Source organism: Homalodisca vitripennis, chromosome 2, assembly GCF_021130785.1.
Source record: "Homalodisca vitripennis isolate AUS2020 chromosome 2, UT_GWSS_2.1, whole genome shotgun sequence".
Classification (NCBI taxonomy): Eukaryota; Metazoa; Arthropoda; class Insecta; order Hemiptera; family Cicadellidae; genus Homalodisca; species Homalodisca vitripennis.
Genome location: NC_060208.1, coordinates 109,491,094 through 109,508,968, shown reverse-complemented (window position 1 = coordinate 109,508,968; position 17,875 = coordinate 109,491,094). Strand labels below are relative to the sequence as shown.

Genomic DNA, 17,875 nt, shown 5'->3' with positions numbered 1-17,875 from the left:
TTGAAAGGGAATCAGAAACGTTGGATTGTTTAGAAAACTCCTGATATAGATACAATAGATTTCAATTGGGATAAGTGTCATTAAATAATTTCTTTAATTCATTGTAAGATCTCACCCTTCATAGCTTTGCATCATCAGCATCATAATACGCTCTTGTTCACTTAAACACTCCATTTCAATGTAAAGTATCACGAAACATCTCTTAACATTGTTAATTCCAACCAGAAATTGAATGTGATACTGAATTTTCTCAAAACTGATAAGATAAGGGAAGCCTGCCCTGCAGCAGGTAATAAATGTAAAACAGGTTTGAGTTTATAAGGTAAGGTGTTTGTCTATTGAAGTTATTTTACCTTCTAAATGTGGATGTTCATGTTTTGCGTCAATAAATTTTTAATTAATTTCAATGAGCTGCTATTTTGTACTGGGTTGAAATAGAAAGCTCACTGTTCTTCTTTTATCAAGTCCTTTCCAATGAGGGTCTTGATAACCCACTTAACGGGTCTTTAAATTAAAAAATTTTAAGCCTCCGCCCAAAATCCCATTTTGGGTAAATGGGCAAAGTTGTAACAGTGACTAAAAAGTTCACTTCTGTTTCCTAGAAAAGTGTTCCGAGTTCCATCCCTCCATCTTTATCCATCATAAACTAAACAGTGTGTATCCATACTTATCATATTTTTTTTAACTCACACTGTAACTAAAAAAAAAAAACTAAGAAACTCATTATGTTTTATTTTACAGTTCCTTTGAAAGACCGAGGACAGTTTCGCAGCGTTTGGTGTCACGTTGTGTGGGAAACAGTAGACAATATTCATCAGATGGTGGTAGGTTTCTGTTTGGTTAAGTTTAAACTGATTTCCTATCATGTTTGGTGTAAAGTACAGATAAGGAGATTAAATTGTTTAGCACTTTCCATTCCATTTATTCAATGTGTATTTACTTAATTTCTTAATCCAATGAAATTAAATTTCCTGTTGAAACAGGAATAATTAAAATTACATATGAATACTAATATCAAATCAGAGTAGTCCTTCAGACTCCTATTTTGGTTCTTCACGGTTATAATTTGAGTAAAATAATGCCTCTGCTTCAGATCAACCAGTCTACATATTTGCACTAAGTTTGTACATTTATTACATGTTTACTGGTCATAATCAAATAAAAGGTATGAAATTAGTTCATAATGCAGCCCTTTTTCGTTTGCAGGTGGTAATAAGTCCGTTATACTCCATAAAGTCAATGCTCCCCTGCAAGGCCAATGTGCTAGTGGAGACCCCCACTCTCTCCTCTAGCCAGATAATACCTATCAGTGGTCGAGGAGCAGTACAACACTTGGACACTCCCGGGCTGAGTGACGAGACTCACAATCTCACCTTCCAGCTTGAGTAAGCACTTGGATCCCTGATTATTAGCTAACAGTCTGATTATTTTTGATTTTACTACTAAAGTGTAAATATACTGAATGAATACTTTCATTTTGCATATTAGCATTTTAGTAAACGCCTAAGGTTTGGGAGATATAACTTGCATTCAGTTCAGGCACCAAATTTACTTTTTCGTTTGTGGTCAATATAACACAGACGACTGTCTTTATCCAGATGAGGGGGTTTATCTCAACTGTTGTTATCCTAATAATATTATAAATGTGAAAGTGCCTTTGTTTGTCTGTTTTGTTTTCACATGTAAACTACTCAACCGATTATACTGAAATCTTAGATGAACTTTCTTATGGTTCCTAGGATGAATATAGGTGTATCCTTATTTTTTTTATTTCGTTCTAGACTACGCACTTTTGGTCTTTAAAGTAGTGTAAAATCCTATCTTGGTCTCTAAAGTTGTGTAATATTAATTTAATGAGCCTATTAATAATCAACTGTTCTCTGTAAACATTGTTTATTATTTTCAGTTTTTTTATATTTATAGTGAGTAAATTGTTTAAAGAGTAGTCATACATTTCGACACAGTGTTAGATTTCAGCTATTATGTAAGTACCAATCTACCTTAGAAAAGGTATTAGAACATTTGATGGTCAGAATTTCACTCTGAAAACTCCCTTTGAAGCACTAGACAAGAAATATGCTAGATAATATTTCACTGGACTTTTCTTTTGAACTAATGTACCAATTCTAGATATAAATGTGTCACAATATTACAAAACTTTTACTATAAATTTAAAGACTGAGATAAAACCGATCTTAGTTCTTTTTTGACAGAAGTAGGCTTCTCTGATGTATATTTTCTTGATTAGGAAACAAAACAAAATCAGTTATGGAACATAACATACTATGAATTATAATGGTAAATTATAATGGCTATAATTATAAACTTTTGTCATATTTTCTTGATTGTGGCAACAAGGCAAACTCAACATTGGTGTCAGAAATACAATTCACTCGAACCAGCAGTAGTCATACACTTGTAACGTCTACTAAATTGCATGCAAAGTGGCGGGTAACTTCTAGTAGTGCAGATATAAGAATGTAGTCCCACTGTGTGTGTGTGTTTTATTATTATTTAGTCTAACTATTAATATACATTTAAATACACATTACACCTAACAATATACATTAAACCTACCTAAGTTGTCTTTTGCCAAAAGTAGGCGTCTCAAACAGTGTATGTCTATATATTTTCTTGATGGAGAGAGATGCAACATCAGCTTTGAAACAAAAAATATTAAGACCGGACTAAATTAAATTGACCATAAATATAACTGATGTTACTACTCCCATCTGGGCAACCCAGTCTATGTATAGCATTTCGTTAAGCACGAATTTTGAGATACTGCGGTGTAGGCTAACTGTGATCAATAGGTTTAGTTCACTGTGGAGGATGATGATTATAATAGTTGAGTTAAAATTAAAAATTGTAGTAAACATATTCAGTACTTTAACATTTGAGCAAATATTAAGTATTCAGAAACAAGGCAAAATCAACTATGGTACAAACAAATACTAAGACCGGAGTAAATTACAATGGACATAATATAGAATTTTGACAGATTTTCTTGTGGCAACAAGGCCAACTCAACATTGACGCTTCGATTGATAGAGGCTTAAACAATGCTTTGCTCATCTTTTTTCCATGATTAGTGGATGATATCAAACACAATCCCCATGTGTTCTCTTTTCTGTAGGATTTCATCAGGGGGCATGTTTATGTCCTATTAGCCATCATGAGCTTCCATGTTTAGGTGCGAGGAATGTTCCATCTTCTTGTCCGACAGAACAACAACATTCCAGAGTATATAAACCTCAACCAAGTTCCTTGGTTTCAGTGGTAAGGTCCCAGCCTCCAGCCCTCCAGTGTCTCTTCACTACCACATCATGGATGGCAGCCCGGCCCCTGAGCCTGTGGAGGCAGATGTGGACACTCTGGTGAACTGCCTACAGCAGCAGCCCCCAATGGATGAGTGGCCTTACCTGGGTCCTGACTGGGCCACTGTGGACTGGATTGTCACCACCCAGCCTGACACAGTTACACATGTCAAGGTACAATTAATGTAACCCTTACAGGAAACCTCGGTATGGTGTGTTGTCTTTAGTCTTTAGAGATGCAATATTATACAGGCAGATGTGAGTTAATTAAACATACTGTTGGTAAATAATTAAAATAGAGTGATCCGCTTGAAGTAAAAATATAAGTAGTTCCATTGTTTTATAGCTAAATAAATTTCAAATTAAAAACTCCAGATTAAACCACACCTTATACAGCAGACGTGTTATTCTGTTTAGGAAGTACTTGCACTTATTTAAGGAGTGTACAAGATATATTGATATGAATACCTAAAATTGTTTTCAAGATTTAAAAAAATGTTTCCCTTCTTTTATAAATTATTGATATTATTGATGAAAATCTAAATAATATTGACAACTCTTACGTTTATTGCAATGAAGCTGAAAGTCAAAGATGAATTTGAGAATAAAACTAATTTAAATTAAAAATATTATTAAACCATTTCAGAATGTGTGGGTAAATTGATGTTTGAACACCATGTAAAATGTAAACATCTAGCATGTAAAAATGTAGTATTTTAATGCATATTTTATATAAATTCACACTAAAAATACATATTCTTTCTTTTAGACCTGGTTTATAATGGACCAATTAGTAGCAGTGACAACAATTGAAAATCAATTTGGCTGGATGTCAAGTGTTTAACCCTTTGAGGTCTCAATAAAAATTGCTTCGACTGTCCTCACGTCGTATTTAATTTCTGTTAGTTTACAGTTCTTTGACAATACACAAATGCAAGTTTTAAATCCCTTTTTTTGCAACTTTTTTATTTTTTTCTCTTTATATATCAATGTAAATAACCTAAAAAGAATGTTTACATTATTTTATAGTATTTTTTTATAACTTTAAGTAACATTTAAAAAAATATAAAAAAGAAGCATAAAAATATAAAAACATAATTTTTATTTTTTTATACATATGTAATAAACCAAAATTACATGAATACAGGTGAAAAGGCACTAGGATCTCTTCAGATACATGTTATTCATTATATAATATTATATATAATACATTATATATATATATATATATATATATATATATATATATATATTATAATTTTGCCTTAGTCCAGCCCTAGGCCTACTTTGGGTAACATGTCTAGCTCTTCCTCTTAGTCTACTAGTTTGTAGCCTAGGCCTAACTCTATTATTTGCATATCCTTGTCCTACTTCTATCACATTATCCACGAATTGATCAAATTCTTCCCCATCATTACCTAAAGTTTCCAATCTAAACACATCACTTTCGTCGTCTAGGTTACCGGCGACTAGGTTACCGTCATTTACCACAATGTTTTCAGAAGAATTTTCACTATGATTCAACTAACAATCACTATCACGGTCTTCTTTAATAATCTGTTTTTCATTTTGGATACTAATTTCACTGAAAATACTATCACAATCATCTAATTCATCTAATATTTCGTCATCGTCAGTAAAACTTGTACTTGGACCAGCCATATTTGTAAACACGGCGCAAGTGCAGACGTCAGTTGTATTGGTCTTCTATTTTCACTTCCAATGCCTCCTATATCGTGAATAAAGATCGACGTAGCATTCACGTTACCAAAATAGAAGTCCAAAGTACCGAATAACTCAAATACCGAACAGCAATAGGTTAGAAATGGACAAACAAGCAGTGACATTATCCGGTCGACCTATTGTCGACATGCGAGCGTTCAGCGAAACTGCCGCGGTCGACCTATAGTCGACGACCGACCGCAAAGGGTTAAAACCAATATTGGTATGACAGTTATTATTTTTGGAAATAATTTGATAAAAATTGGAAGATTTATTAAAAAAAAGTTTTTTTGTTTAGTGTGGCTGAAGTGATCTGGATAAATCAGAAGTGCAGTAAAAACGCAATAGTTCATAAATAATATTGATTTAATACAAATATAACAATAAAAAAGAGTCAATATATTATTTAATTATAGGGTAAACAAATAAAGTAATTAAAAAAATACATTTATTGTTTCATAAACAACTCATTTACTCTCTTTTGTGTTCTTATTGTTTCTGGTAAGTACAAATCATGCAGACATTTCAAGGTCATAATATACTCTGACAAAGTGTCATACTGTCACTCCAAATAAACCATCAGCATGTCTGCGCTTTGGTATCAGAATGGGTTAACATTTTCTGGCTCCTCATTATCAGAGTCATTTTCACTGTCCTGTGTTATCGTTGAGGAACAAGCTACGGTGAAAATTTCTGTGTTGGTCATCGCATCAATGTTATTGTTGTTCTGAAGTCACTAATTTCCATCTTCCAAATTTACAATACGCATACTACAATATTGATAATTTCTTATTATATTATATTATATGCACTATTCTGAATGCCTTACATGGATTTATGGAAATACAAATAACACGGGAAATTCAACAGAAATAGTTTGTTCTTAATAAATTGCACGCTTTTTACTCTGTAAAACCGATACAGATAACCCGGGATCTGGATAAATGAGGTTCCAATTTACTTATTTGAGCATTGGTCCTGGAACTTTCTAAACAAGAAATCAAGGTAATATTTTGGTTTTATTGATTATTTTATTTATTTCACTTTACTTCATTCACTTTAATCCTCTGCAAGCAATCACTGTATATAAGATGATGCTTTGTCGTTTCTTTTTCCTTGATTCTGGAAATATACCACTTTAGATTTTATTACTTTTAATTATTCGTTTGGACTGACATTAGTACAATAGTTAATGAATTTTGTGTGTGTGTGTGTGTGTGTGTGTGTGTGTGTGTGTGTGTGTGTGTGGTGCACACATGTTCGCATTATTTTATATTTAATAATGACAACCACAAATTACAATCCGTCCACAATTTCATGGAAGCAACTCGAGCCTATGCACAGGCTTTCTGCCCAAATAACCATATTCCCTAGGTCACTAATAATTTTTATTAATACTTAATTAGTTCAGTTTTTAAAATAATTTATCTGCAAATATTAATGAATGTACAACTAGTCATATAAATTGATTCCATAATTGTATGTTATTATCTAAACTTATAATTACTACTTAACTTGGATTGTTGTTACATTTATTTTATTTTTAAGGAGTTTGAATTTTAGTTTTTGCACTGTTTTCATGTACCATATTTGGAAATAAATTATGATTCAATTCAATTCAATACTAAAACCTACATTTGAATTAAAACCCCTGACTTGTCAGAAACCAGAGAATATTAGATTATATCTTAGTTGGAGTGTAAGATTATATCATAAGTTGGGACAGAAAACAAAACTCCTTGCACCACTTATGTTAAAACCAAAGTAAAGAATTAATCTTTGTATTTAATATCTACTGATAAATGTTATGCTATTCTCTGTTTGGTCCCAGGTACGGTTCTCAGACAATTGTGTGGCTTCCAACACACTGTTGGTGGAGGTACAACCCTGGGCTCTCTTGGTCAACACCCTGGGCTCCCACGTCTACCTGCAAGGGAGGGAGAGGACATTGTGCTCTCTGCCACACCGAGCTGTCATCTCTCCTCCTCCTCTTGAGGTTAGTACCTCCTCTCAGTTGCAAATGTTACCTTTGTACGTATAATGTGTAATATCATCCCATTTTCACAGGATAAGAACAACACATATTAAAAGTTAAAAATTAGTTGGCATTTTAAGATTTCGAATGTTGATTACTTTAAGAGCCACCTTATTTCATACTTATACCTCATGGAAAACAAATATTAACCAAAGAAAATAAATATATCTATGTTTACATTAACAATTCAAGTTGATCTGTCTTCATTACTGCAAAATAACTATCAGTAACATAACATAAATAACATAATTTGTGTTAAAGAAATAAACATGAAACACAAAACTTGTTCTCATGTTATCAAGTCTTATTTAACTTTGGATTACATTTTTCACCTTTTCATAATAAATTAGAGTTTGTACATTAACCCTATAACTGGCTACAGTGTGTTTTCTGTGTACCAGCAGGTCTACTCTAGCAATTTAGCTAAGTTCCCCTTAAACTATTATAGTTTGTAGTTACAGTAAAAGTGCAATAATTAAACATTTTATTTTTGACCTGGAATTAAAAATTTGATATAGTTTTTAGTATTTTCTTAAAAAATATTAATTGATATAATTAATACCAGCCCTATTTAATTGTATTTCTCTATTCTTGGTCTACTCCAGGTTGATCTTCTCATTTCTTCCTGATTGAACCTTAGAACATATGTAACTGTATAATACCCCACTTAAGTATGTTTCAAAATAAGTTTTAAAAATGTATCATAATTCTTTTTTTAGTGCTAGTTATCGTAATTTTTAACATGTTTTGTAGCTAATGATACATTTAAATTCCACCATCCAGTTGAAGTGAGACCAGACTTTGAATGTGTTATTAGTAACTGTAAACCCATGCTGTTCCAGAGCACATTTCAGATTGGTATAGAACTCGAGAATTCGGTTGAATTGTCAGATCCTATCCAACTGAAGCGAGGACCAGGCTTCGAGATGCCTCATATTCCGGGGTTACTTCCACCTTCAGGATTTATCAACACAGTTATTAGAGGAAATAATTCGGTAAACAATTTCTTTGGTTTTTTACTAAATTTTTGATTTTATCATTACATGTTTTTAACTATGTAAATTATAATAGATTCATCAATAAAGACTGAACAGCAAAAAAACAATTTTTATTTTTTGCTTCCATACTATTTTTAATATGCAAATCAAATATTTTAAATACTTAATAATTTTTCTTTTCTGTTAACGCAGCTCTCACCTAATTGTGTGTTACAGGTCTGTTTCATGAATGTTACATCATCTGAGGTGAGTTGCATGCGTCTGATCCACATTCGATCATCTGTCGTAGTGGCCAGCCTGAGTCGGCGAGACCTGTCTGTCGTGGCGTTAGCAGTAAGAGCCTCACAATCTCAGTACATCCTGCCTGATGATGTCCTGCGACAGCCCCTGGTGCTGCGGACTCAGTCCTCCAAGTTCAGGTGAAGAATTACATTATGAATCAGTACATGTTATATAATACACTGTAATGGCTGAACAATAAATGTCTGGATAGTCTACTTTAGGCTTAACAATTACGTGGAAATAACAATATACAGAACAGCTCAAACTTTTCCGAGCCTAGCCTGACACCTTTTATTAGATTGGGTTCAAATTTTGCTTGTACATATTACAGTTTTGTTTTGAAAAGTTAATAGTTCATATTATTTTATGTTTGTTTATAAAAGATTAATAAATAACTAAAGGAGTTTATACCACTTATGTACACACACACAGGAATCCATACAAGAAGAAGAACATACACCCATACAATTTTGATAACTTACAATAAACATATATAAGTCAATAGATTTTAAAATTAACCCTTTAAGCACTAATTTAAATTACTGTCAAATGCTAAGACATAAAAAAATATTTTTTTTAAATTTCCCAATGCTAATTTTTGTTTCATATTCCTTGGTATTACCTTTATAAGAAAAAATAATAAACATGTAATATTACATATTTTTGAGAATTTTATACGCACGAAAACATTTGAAATTTGGAATAAATTGCATTGCAGGATAATGTACATAGGAACACTATTTGACAGATTACATTACATTTATACAGGTTATTTATAATGAGTACATTGTAACTGAAGTTTCTGTATAATTAGTACATAAAAATATATAAGTTCAGTGTAAGATTTTGAAATGTAATAGTATGAAATTCAACACAAACTTATTTATACGATAGCCTACAAGGGAAATGAAACAAATATTGTACTTATAAACCTTATTTATTTAGAATAAATAAACTGGACTTGTATGGTGAAACTTGTATAAAATACAAAACAAATAATTGAAAAAAAATATTACACATAATATACCAAAAATGCACTCAAACTACGTTGTTCTTGTAAAATGATAAAAGTTGGAAAATCAGTTCACGTAAAATGAATGAATTCAAACTTTTCTTATTACACAATCAATACATGAAAGAAAAAAGAAAAATCACATATGACCAACACACACGTAGTTAAACAGCTGAATGAAACGAACGCGTCTGTAAGCGTATGCAGCGTCACAGGCCATACAAAAAATGGCGGCGATTGCTTTCAGCCCGAGTAGATATTGTTACAACGTCCACCAACGTGACAAAGCGATTTGCCTAGTCCCGACAGTCAAAAGGAACATCGACCTGCTCTCTTACAGAAGTTTTAACAACTAATTCTTCGCCATTTCAAAAGTAAAGCTTTTGCGTTTGTAGACGTTATCCGCGTTTAAAGCATCGACAGTTCCGTGTCTATAGGCGTTAGCCGCGTTGGAAGGGTTAAGATAAACTAGCAACCTATTTTAGAGTTAAAATTAACATAAAACAAATTATTATCATACATATAAGATAGAAATACATAATCTATTGTAAAATTGAATCATCAGATAAAATTAATTAATTTCTTTAGACCAAATACCACAGAATACATTAAATCTTAATATCAAGGAGATTGTTAAGCAAAGTAAGCTTACAACACCTGGAGTTATAAAGTGAATTTAGATCACCTGGTGACTTTACAATAATGGAATTTTATTTTTTTTAAATCATGACTGAATATGAGAAGAAGAACCTTTTTTTGTAAAGAAATATATTTAAAAAAAAACACAAAGTTAATGAACATTTGAGTTATTAAATACAGTCGTACTTTTTATTTTTTGTATTAAATTATTGGTAAAAAATTGGTAAATCTCGATTTTTTAATTCAAGAACAGAAAAGACATTTACTAGATGATGAACACATGAATATTGGATGGCAACCAGAACTCTTAGATCTGCAAGGATTACTACTACCAGTATTAAATCTACACTAAACCAACATGGATGATTGGAAGATGAATAAGTGTCAATGGAACATACAAAGTAAAACTGGATTTGAACTCAAGTAAGATCTACCCAATTTAAGATTCCAAATCTTTCAGAATTCGAACGTATTTTTATATAAATTCAAATTTAACATGCACCACAACTTTTATATGTTGGATATAATTTATTTTGATGTGCCCATGGCAGTATAATTCACGAAACCCTGTATCATACATGTGACAAATAAACTCAATAATAATTGTAAATCAAACATTTATTTATTTATATCAATAGCTAGTTAGGCAAGGGCAAAGAACGGGTTAATAAATAAATAAAGCAAAAGACAAAATTAATAGACAGAAGCATTTTGTTGTTGGTACTATCCAACTCATACTGTAGACTTTCACTCTACATGATGTTTTATGAGCAGATATATAGCCTATAGGGAGTGTGCAGGCCTAACTGATAGTTTACTTGCAGGTGTCAGCCACTGACAGAGTGGAAGGTGCTGGGAGAAGGAGAGGAGGAGTTAATCCCCTACCTGGTGGTAGTGGTGGGAGGGGTGGCCAGTTGTCCTGTAAGGCTGCCACAGTCTCAGACTGAGGAGAGATATAGTACCACAGTGGGGTTCCCAGCGGCGGCAGAGAAGAAGGTGCAGGAACCACTGGTACTGACTTTGCAGCACACAGACGGACAGATGCATGTGTTACTGTGGGACCAGCCCTGTCCTCAACTCACTGTTCACAACAACACAAACAATACTGTACTCTTTGCCAAGGCCAGGACAGACGGTGGTAAGTCTATGAAGCAGAGTTTACATAAGTATGGGGTACCTTTACACTTACGACGATTATAATCAGAAATACCATGGACAAACAAAAAAAAACTTTATACAAGATGTTATTCGTACATAAGATTTGATAGAGGCTACATATCTGCAGTTGCTAACCAACTGTAACTATCCTAACCCGCAATGAAAATGTGGGGCTGAGAGTGTTAAAATTACATATTTATAACTGTTATGCAAGATAAATTAATATACCTTTTGTATTTATTTTTTTGAATTGTTAAAAACACAAAATAATAAGTTTAGAGTATTGGTTTTTGTGGTAGTTTTATTTGTATTAATTATTATTATTATTTATTAAACATTGACTTTATTGTTTAACTTGTGAAGTGTGTTTTAAACTTACAAAACTAGTTTGCAAAAATAATATGAACATAACATTTTGATAGCGATTTTGATTGATTAAAATTATTATTAAATTATATTTTGCCATCTAAAAATAATTCCAATACAACATATTTTTTTGTTCAAAGTATTACAATAATTTTTAGAAGTGGTAACTTGGGGGAACGTAACCTGTAGTATAAAACTAGCAACACTCAGCACAATATATTTACAATTCCAAAAGTAAATAAGTCTATTTTTAGAGAATATTTTTAATACGTTGTACCAAAATACATTAATCATTTGTCAAATGAAATTAAATTGTATAATAAACTAAGAGGTTTTTTTTCATACCTTAAATAACCACATTTTTCAAAATAATATTGTTGAATTTTTGAACTCAGTATTAACCTAGACTCATGGTTTATATTTAAAATTAAATATTCTATTTGTTTGTTATTGTTGTTACAATACCTATTATTATATTGAAAACTAAAATTTACTTGTGATTTATTAATTTTTTATGTAAAATATCATTAATTTGTATAAATTAATTTTTGACACCATGGAATACTGACATCATCAATATTTATTACGTGAAGCTGGAGTTTGAAAACTGTTCTACTTTATTGGTACAAAATTACAAAATTTATTCATGCCAGATGAACCAAATAGTATATAACATTTATTTAACCCTCTTAGTGATAGAAGCCGCTCTAGCGACGTTCATTTGTTTAATATGAATGATAGAGGTCGATGCGTCGACGTTCAAACATGCCATCGAATTCGTCATCGCTGCTCGGCTATCTTCGGTTAAATTCGGCCGTTACTTACTGCATTGTGTACAGAAACGTCTCCTATTTCCTCTAGATCTGTCTCCAGATGAATTGTTAAGAGAATTAACAAATAGCTGGTATTTGTTACGACGTTGTGTTTTACTCGCGGCCGCTAACCGCCGCGCCGCTAACCTATGAGTTGTGTCGGCGTTTTTTATCGGTGTTATTTCGTTTATTCCGATCGTAATACTTTCGAAATGGCGGATGATTTACGTTCACAAGATATTAGAAATGTTTTAGAAGAACAAATGAGTGATGTGAGTGACAGTGATATCAGTGCAGACAATTTTCCCGATGATTATAATTCAAATCCTGGTGCAGGCCATTCCCTCCAACGCTTACCAGGAAGACAAGAGCGGCTATGTATTGTATGTGGCCACACAAAAAAAGGGGAAGATCACGATTCTAGTGTCCAGGATGCAATTCTGGTGTTCATAGAGAGTGTTTCCATAAATTGGATCATTTTTGGAGACCAAAGTATCAAGGGAGGAAGAGAAAGCATGATAGTAGTAGTGCCTAAGAGTGAATGGAATGGTTTCTTCCATGTACATACTGTATATATTTCCATCATAACAGTTTTTTCAAGTAAAATATTGTACAAAAACTGTATATATTATTTATCTTCATGAAATTTAGAAAAAATTGGCTATCTTCAAATCTTTGTCTAGTAAGTTTTATACTATGTGGTTTTTGTAGTAAAAAAATTTTTTTTTCCAAAAAACTGTTTTTTTATATTTTTTAGCAAGATTTAAGGGTATGTACAAAGGTAAGTAGTTTTATTTATTTTAAAATCGTTCTTTATGTTTTTATGAATATTTTGGTATATAATATGTTGTATTTTCAATAAAATTAATAATTTTTATTAATTTTTAAGAAACCCCCAGCGAAACACTCCAAATGCACCTATCATTCATAATAAACATATTCATCACTAGGAGGGTTAATGCTTCTATTTACTTTTTATCATATTTTATAATTTTAATATGTAATAAATCTATTGGCAAATTAAAAAAATATTTAATTAAGTTAAAGTATGCAGTAACCAGCTAACTTTCTAGTTGGTCTTAGAATCTGTGTGCTTTTATCAGTACTGTTAAAACTGTCCGTTTCTTATTGTCCTAACTCTATTTTATGAAATACTTACTGGTGAGAGTAGACGGTCAATGTATTAAACTAGCTCCTAATTTTTATATAAAAAATAAACCATTAAAACTTACACTGAATATAACAGCCTTTCATTGTTCTAGCTGGAGGGCATATACCTGATTGTGAGCACCTCAGGTGGCAGCTGGAGATGGCTCCTGGAACTGTTGCTTACTACAGTTTCCCTGTGGGAACTCTAGCCCCAGACCCCGGTCTGCCAAACACTCTGCCTCCGGCCGCCATCGCAGTGTTGTCCCCACTTACTGGTAAACATTAGTACAGTGCAACCTTATTACGAGAGTTGGACTTCTTTATGTTGGATCTCCGGGTAACCCGGATCAGATCAAGAAAATTTTAAATTAGCTTCTTGTCATTGGCCCAAACTGCCGAACATGGGACGAATGTTTTTTTATCAGTATACTTGTTGTATAAATCAATAATTAAATGTATTGTGATTTTTTATGATAGTGATGCCGATAACAGGGAGGATACTGACAAAGACAACACTAAAAGTATCACAGTTATAAGCCTTGCAGAAGCAGCATCTCATTTGGGAGAGTAATGGTTTATTTCAAGCAACAAGAAGATACAACACCGGCAGAGCTTCTCATATTGAAAAGGATGCGTGCCCGCACGGCACGGAAACGGCATTCAAAGCTGACCCAACTGAAATTAACAAAATTCTTTCAGAAAAATTAAACTGTATATACTGTATTATACTTTATCGTAATGTGTACTTTAAGTTTTATTAGTAATAAAAAAATTGTATTGTTTGTACATGTCGAATTAATGAGGTTCCACCGTACTTACTGATTTCACATATACATGTTTCAAAATTGTATTTTTATTTCTATAGACTACAAAACAAATTTCTGTTAAAGAAGAGTAACTAACCTTGTGGATTGATGAAAAGGGATTTTTTGTCTTAATGTGAATTGATTAAGGTAATTTTGAGCACTCACATTGGAATGTTATCTTAATAATTTTTCCTGATTAATACTTGGATTATAGCAGGACCAAAGTGGTCTGATGCCATCAGTCTGACGCACTGCACTGGTCGCCTGCTCACATTGCTGGGACTGCCTGACTTGAGCCTCTCCGTCTGCAAGAGAGGATTCACTACTCATGTCACTCTCATGCAAGCCAGCCACACAGAGATACTTGCAGTCGACATTAGAGGTCAACTCACAAGGCAATTACTCAGTAAGTCTTCATCTCGTCTGATACTTGGACTTTCTGAACTATTCATACCTAAAGTTGTCCTATAAACTCAGAACACTTTGTTTCCAATTGAGTTGAATGTCTCCATACTATACGATAATTTTAAAAATTCCCCTTCCTTTGTTTTTAAAATGATAGAATCATTTGCTCTCCTTATATTTGAAACACATTTTTATCTCTATTACCTCCTCTTCATTTTGAATTGTAAAAACTCTCATATTTTACAATAATAAAAAGTTTTAAATATTTTTATGTTGCCAAAGCATTTTTTATTTTGTTGAACATTTGTTTGATGAGACAAAATTAGAATTGCTGAATACTCTCTTCTCCTCAATCTGAAGCTGTGGGATCTTATGAGAACTATTTAGTTTAGCAAGAGTAAACTCATTTATTAGAAATTAAATTTCAACAATCATAATTTAGAATAAAACCTGGAAGCTTATAAAGATGAAGATCACACATTACTGCAAGGCTGCTAAATTTAAACTTTCTCTTATTCATAGCTATGAATATTCTGATTTCTGAGACTAATTTCTTATTTTCTCCATTGAGATAGCTTTTCAGTAACTCTTGAAGGTCTTTGTGATGAACACAACAACCTTTATTAAGTCTGTCCTTTAATATATTGCTTAGTTGCTTAAATGTTACTAATCTTTCTAAACAAGTTTTTTTTTAATTTTCTAAACTTATTCGGTATTGGATTCTAATATTTAAAAAAACACACAAGACAGGTCAACAGGTTTGTAATTTTTCTAACTATAAATACCTTTTTAGGAATCAAAAACAACCTAAAAACTGTTTTCAAAACATTAGTGTGATTCTTGGAGTTCCTAAATTCCTCCCACATTGTCTTTTTAGACACTTCAATTTCCTTTATAAGATTTTTTCTCAATACAGAACAATGTTTTTTGACTCTTGGAATTGTAATGTATTTAATATTACAACACAATAAACCTTCTATTCTTAATACTTCCAACAATTCTGTCATCCTATATTGTTAATTTTATATTCTAACCATAAATGTTATATACCAGGTGTACTTCAGTAAATTGTAGAAGCATCTTCTAACACTATTCTTGATCTCTTTGTTTTCCTGAATTTGGCATATTCAGTCATATTGGAAACACTCAAATTTTGTCATAGTTTGGAAACTTTTGTTCTTAATTTTACCTTGTCTGCTTTATGATTATTTTTAGAGATTAGCTATTGTTCAGTGATAAAAAATGCACATCACTGATTTGCCGCAATCTTGTATCTGCCATGACTATCGTCAGTGGTTGGCTTTTGCTCGTAGACCTATTACAGCTAGCCGTATTAAGTTTTTAATAATTTATTAGTGTTCGATTTATTAAGTGCATTTCTTAACGATAGTTTCTTAGAATAGAGTTGACACACAACATGCATGTTGTGATGCGTATAACAATGCTAAGGTATGATTTGTTTATTTTAGCCTAGATTTTAGTTATGTGGTTGACTAGTTATCCATCAAAACAAGAGATGCGAAACCTTGAAACATAATGTTCCTGATTTCTTGTATCTATGGCAAACCTGTTACTATGGAACTTATGTTACCTTCACTATCCTTCTGTCAAAAACAAACTAAAAAAAAAAAACTACATTATTATGTTTAATTTTGTGTGTATTTATTTAAATAACCTATTATTTTCCTTAATGTCAGAAATCAGACATCAGTTTTCTAACATTCCCTCTTATGGTGTCTTTTTGCCATCTTCCTAGTTATTCAAAACTCTAAAAGACAATTTTGTACTTATAGATGAAAGGAGGATCAGCAACACAAGTCACCATTCAGTCGAAGAAGTAGAGTCGTCTATGGATAATGAACCTTCGCCCCCACCATCATTTCCTCCCTCAGAGAGTGGAGCAGGTATTTTGTTGATTTTGAAAAAATAAAGGGAAGAATTTAAGTGAATTCAGACTGGTGGGATAGCCATAATATAGATGACATTTTAATTAATTTATATGTTTTGTTTAATTCTTTCTTTAACTTTTACTGTGTTATACCATGAATAAGGTCATTCCAATGTGATTCTTAGCATATCTTCCTTTAGACGTATTGCACCTACTAGCTTTGTTATGATTTGAATTAAATTGTTGTTTAGTATCACTGAAAGGTTTTTAAGAAAATATAAATAAACCACCAGTTCTCCAATTAGAAATCTCAATAAAATCATTGAACAATCAACATGATGTCACTTGTAAAAGGCACAATGAGTCTGGATAAGTAAAAAAGAGTGAGGTTAGAATGTTAAATTGAAAATTCCATTTTTCTCAATATTGAATTTTAGAGAGAATTCATATTTTTAAAAGTTAATTAAATGTCAGGAAATGACTGATTCGAAGTACATTATCAAAGGATAATGTATTATGTTTCATATTATACAATTTGGTAATATTTAAATCAGATATATTAAATATAAAGGACAGTTTTAATGTATGCTAGATGTGATAACAATGTTTTGTATTCTGTTTCGTTAATAATGACTCAAAACACAGGTGATCAAATATCATAACAATAACATTGCTGTTGATACGGAAACACAGCTGATCGTAATTACTTGAACTTGTATTGTAAGAGAGAGGATGTAAATTTGCAAAGGAATCTAACCTTGCTTTCAATGATACTTGTCATTTTATTATTCTTATGTTTTGATATTACAATATTAAGGGGACATGGTACATCCTATACCGACAATGCTAATTTTGCTATTTTTATGCCCATTTTTTTCAGAGGCCATTGGAGATAGACCTATGAAATTTTCACAGTTTGTACTACCTCTTTTGATTTACAAACAGACCTATTTTCACATAAATATCTCAACTTTAAACCTTTCAAAAAAAATTTTTTTAAGTACCATTTTAAAGATTTATTTTTTAACATGTTTAATTAATATATTTCCAATAAAAACAGATACCAAGATAATAATAGGTATATTTGTACAAATATGCATTATAATTATGTGACAAAAATTTGAAGCTTCTATCTTGAACGGTTTCTGAGAAAACCGGGCATAAGTGTGCGAAAATGAAATTTTCGGTAAACGCAGTTTAAAGTAAGTGATTATACTAGATTTAAAATTTTTGAAACTTACCAGCATTAAAACACTCCTGATTCATAGTCTTTGAACTTATCTTTC

At 31.9% G+C, this 17,875-nt stretch overlaps 1 protein-coding gene across 2 annotated transcripts in view; it reads left to right on the top strand.

Moving 5' to 3' along the window:
• The window catches only part of LOC124354569 (vacuolar protein sorting-associated protein 13B), a 143,586-nt gene that overhangs the window by 103,206 nt on the left and 22,505 nt on the right, over positions 1–17,875 (top strand). For both annotated transcript variants that reach the window (XM_046805123.1, XM_046805124.1), the window contains exons 43-52: positions 742–824; positions 1,207–1,385; positions 3,278–3,491; positions 6,871–7,035; positions 7,917–8,069; positions 8,289–8,491; positions 10,830–11,143; positions 13,604–13,765; positions 14,511–14,702; positions 16,495–16,605. In XM_046805123.1, coding sequence (XP_046661079.1) covers positions 742–824; positions 1,207–1,385; positions 3,278–3,491; positions 6,871–7,035; positions 7,917–8,069; positions 8,289–8,491; positions 10,830–11,143; positions 13,604–13,765; positions 14,511–14,702; positions 16,495–16,605 — 1,776 coding nt within the window. The remainder of the gene's footprint in view (positions 1–741; positions 825–1,206; positions 1,386–3,277; positions 3,492–6,870; positions 7,036–7,916; positions 8,070–8,288; positions 8,492–10,829; positions 11,144–13,603; positions 13,766–14,510; positions 14,703–16,494; positions 16,606–17,875) is intronic.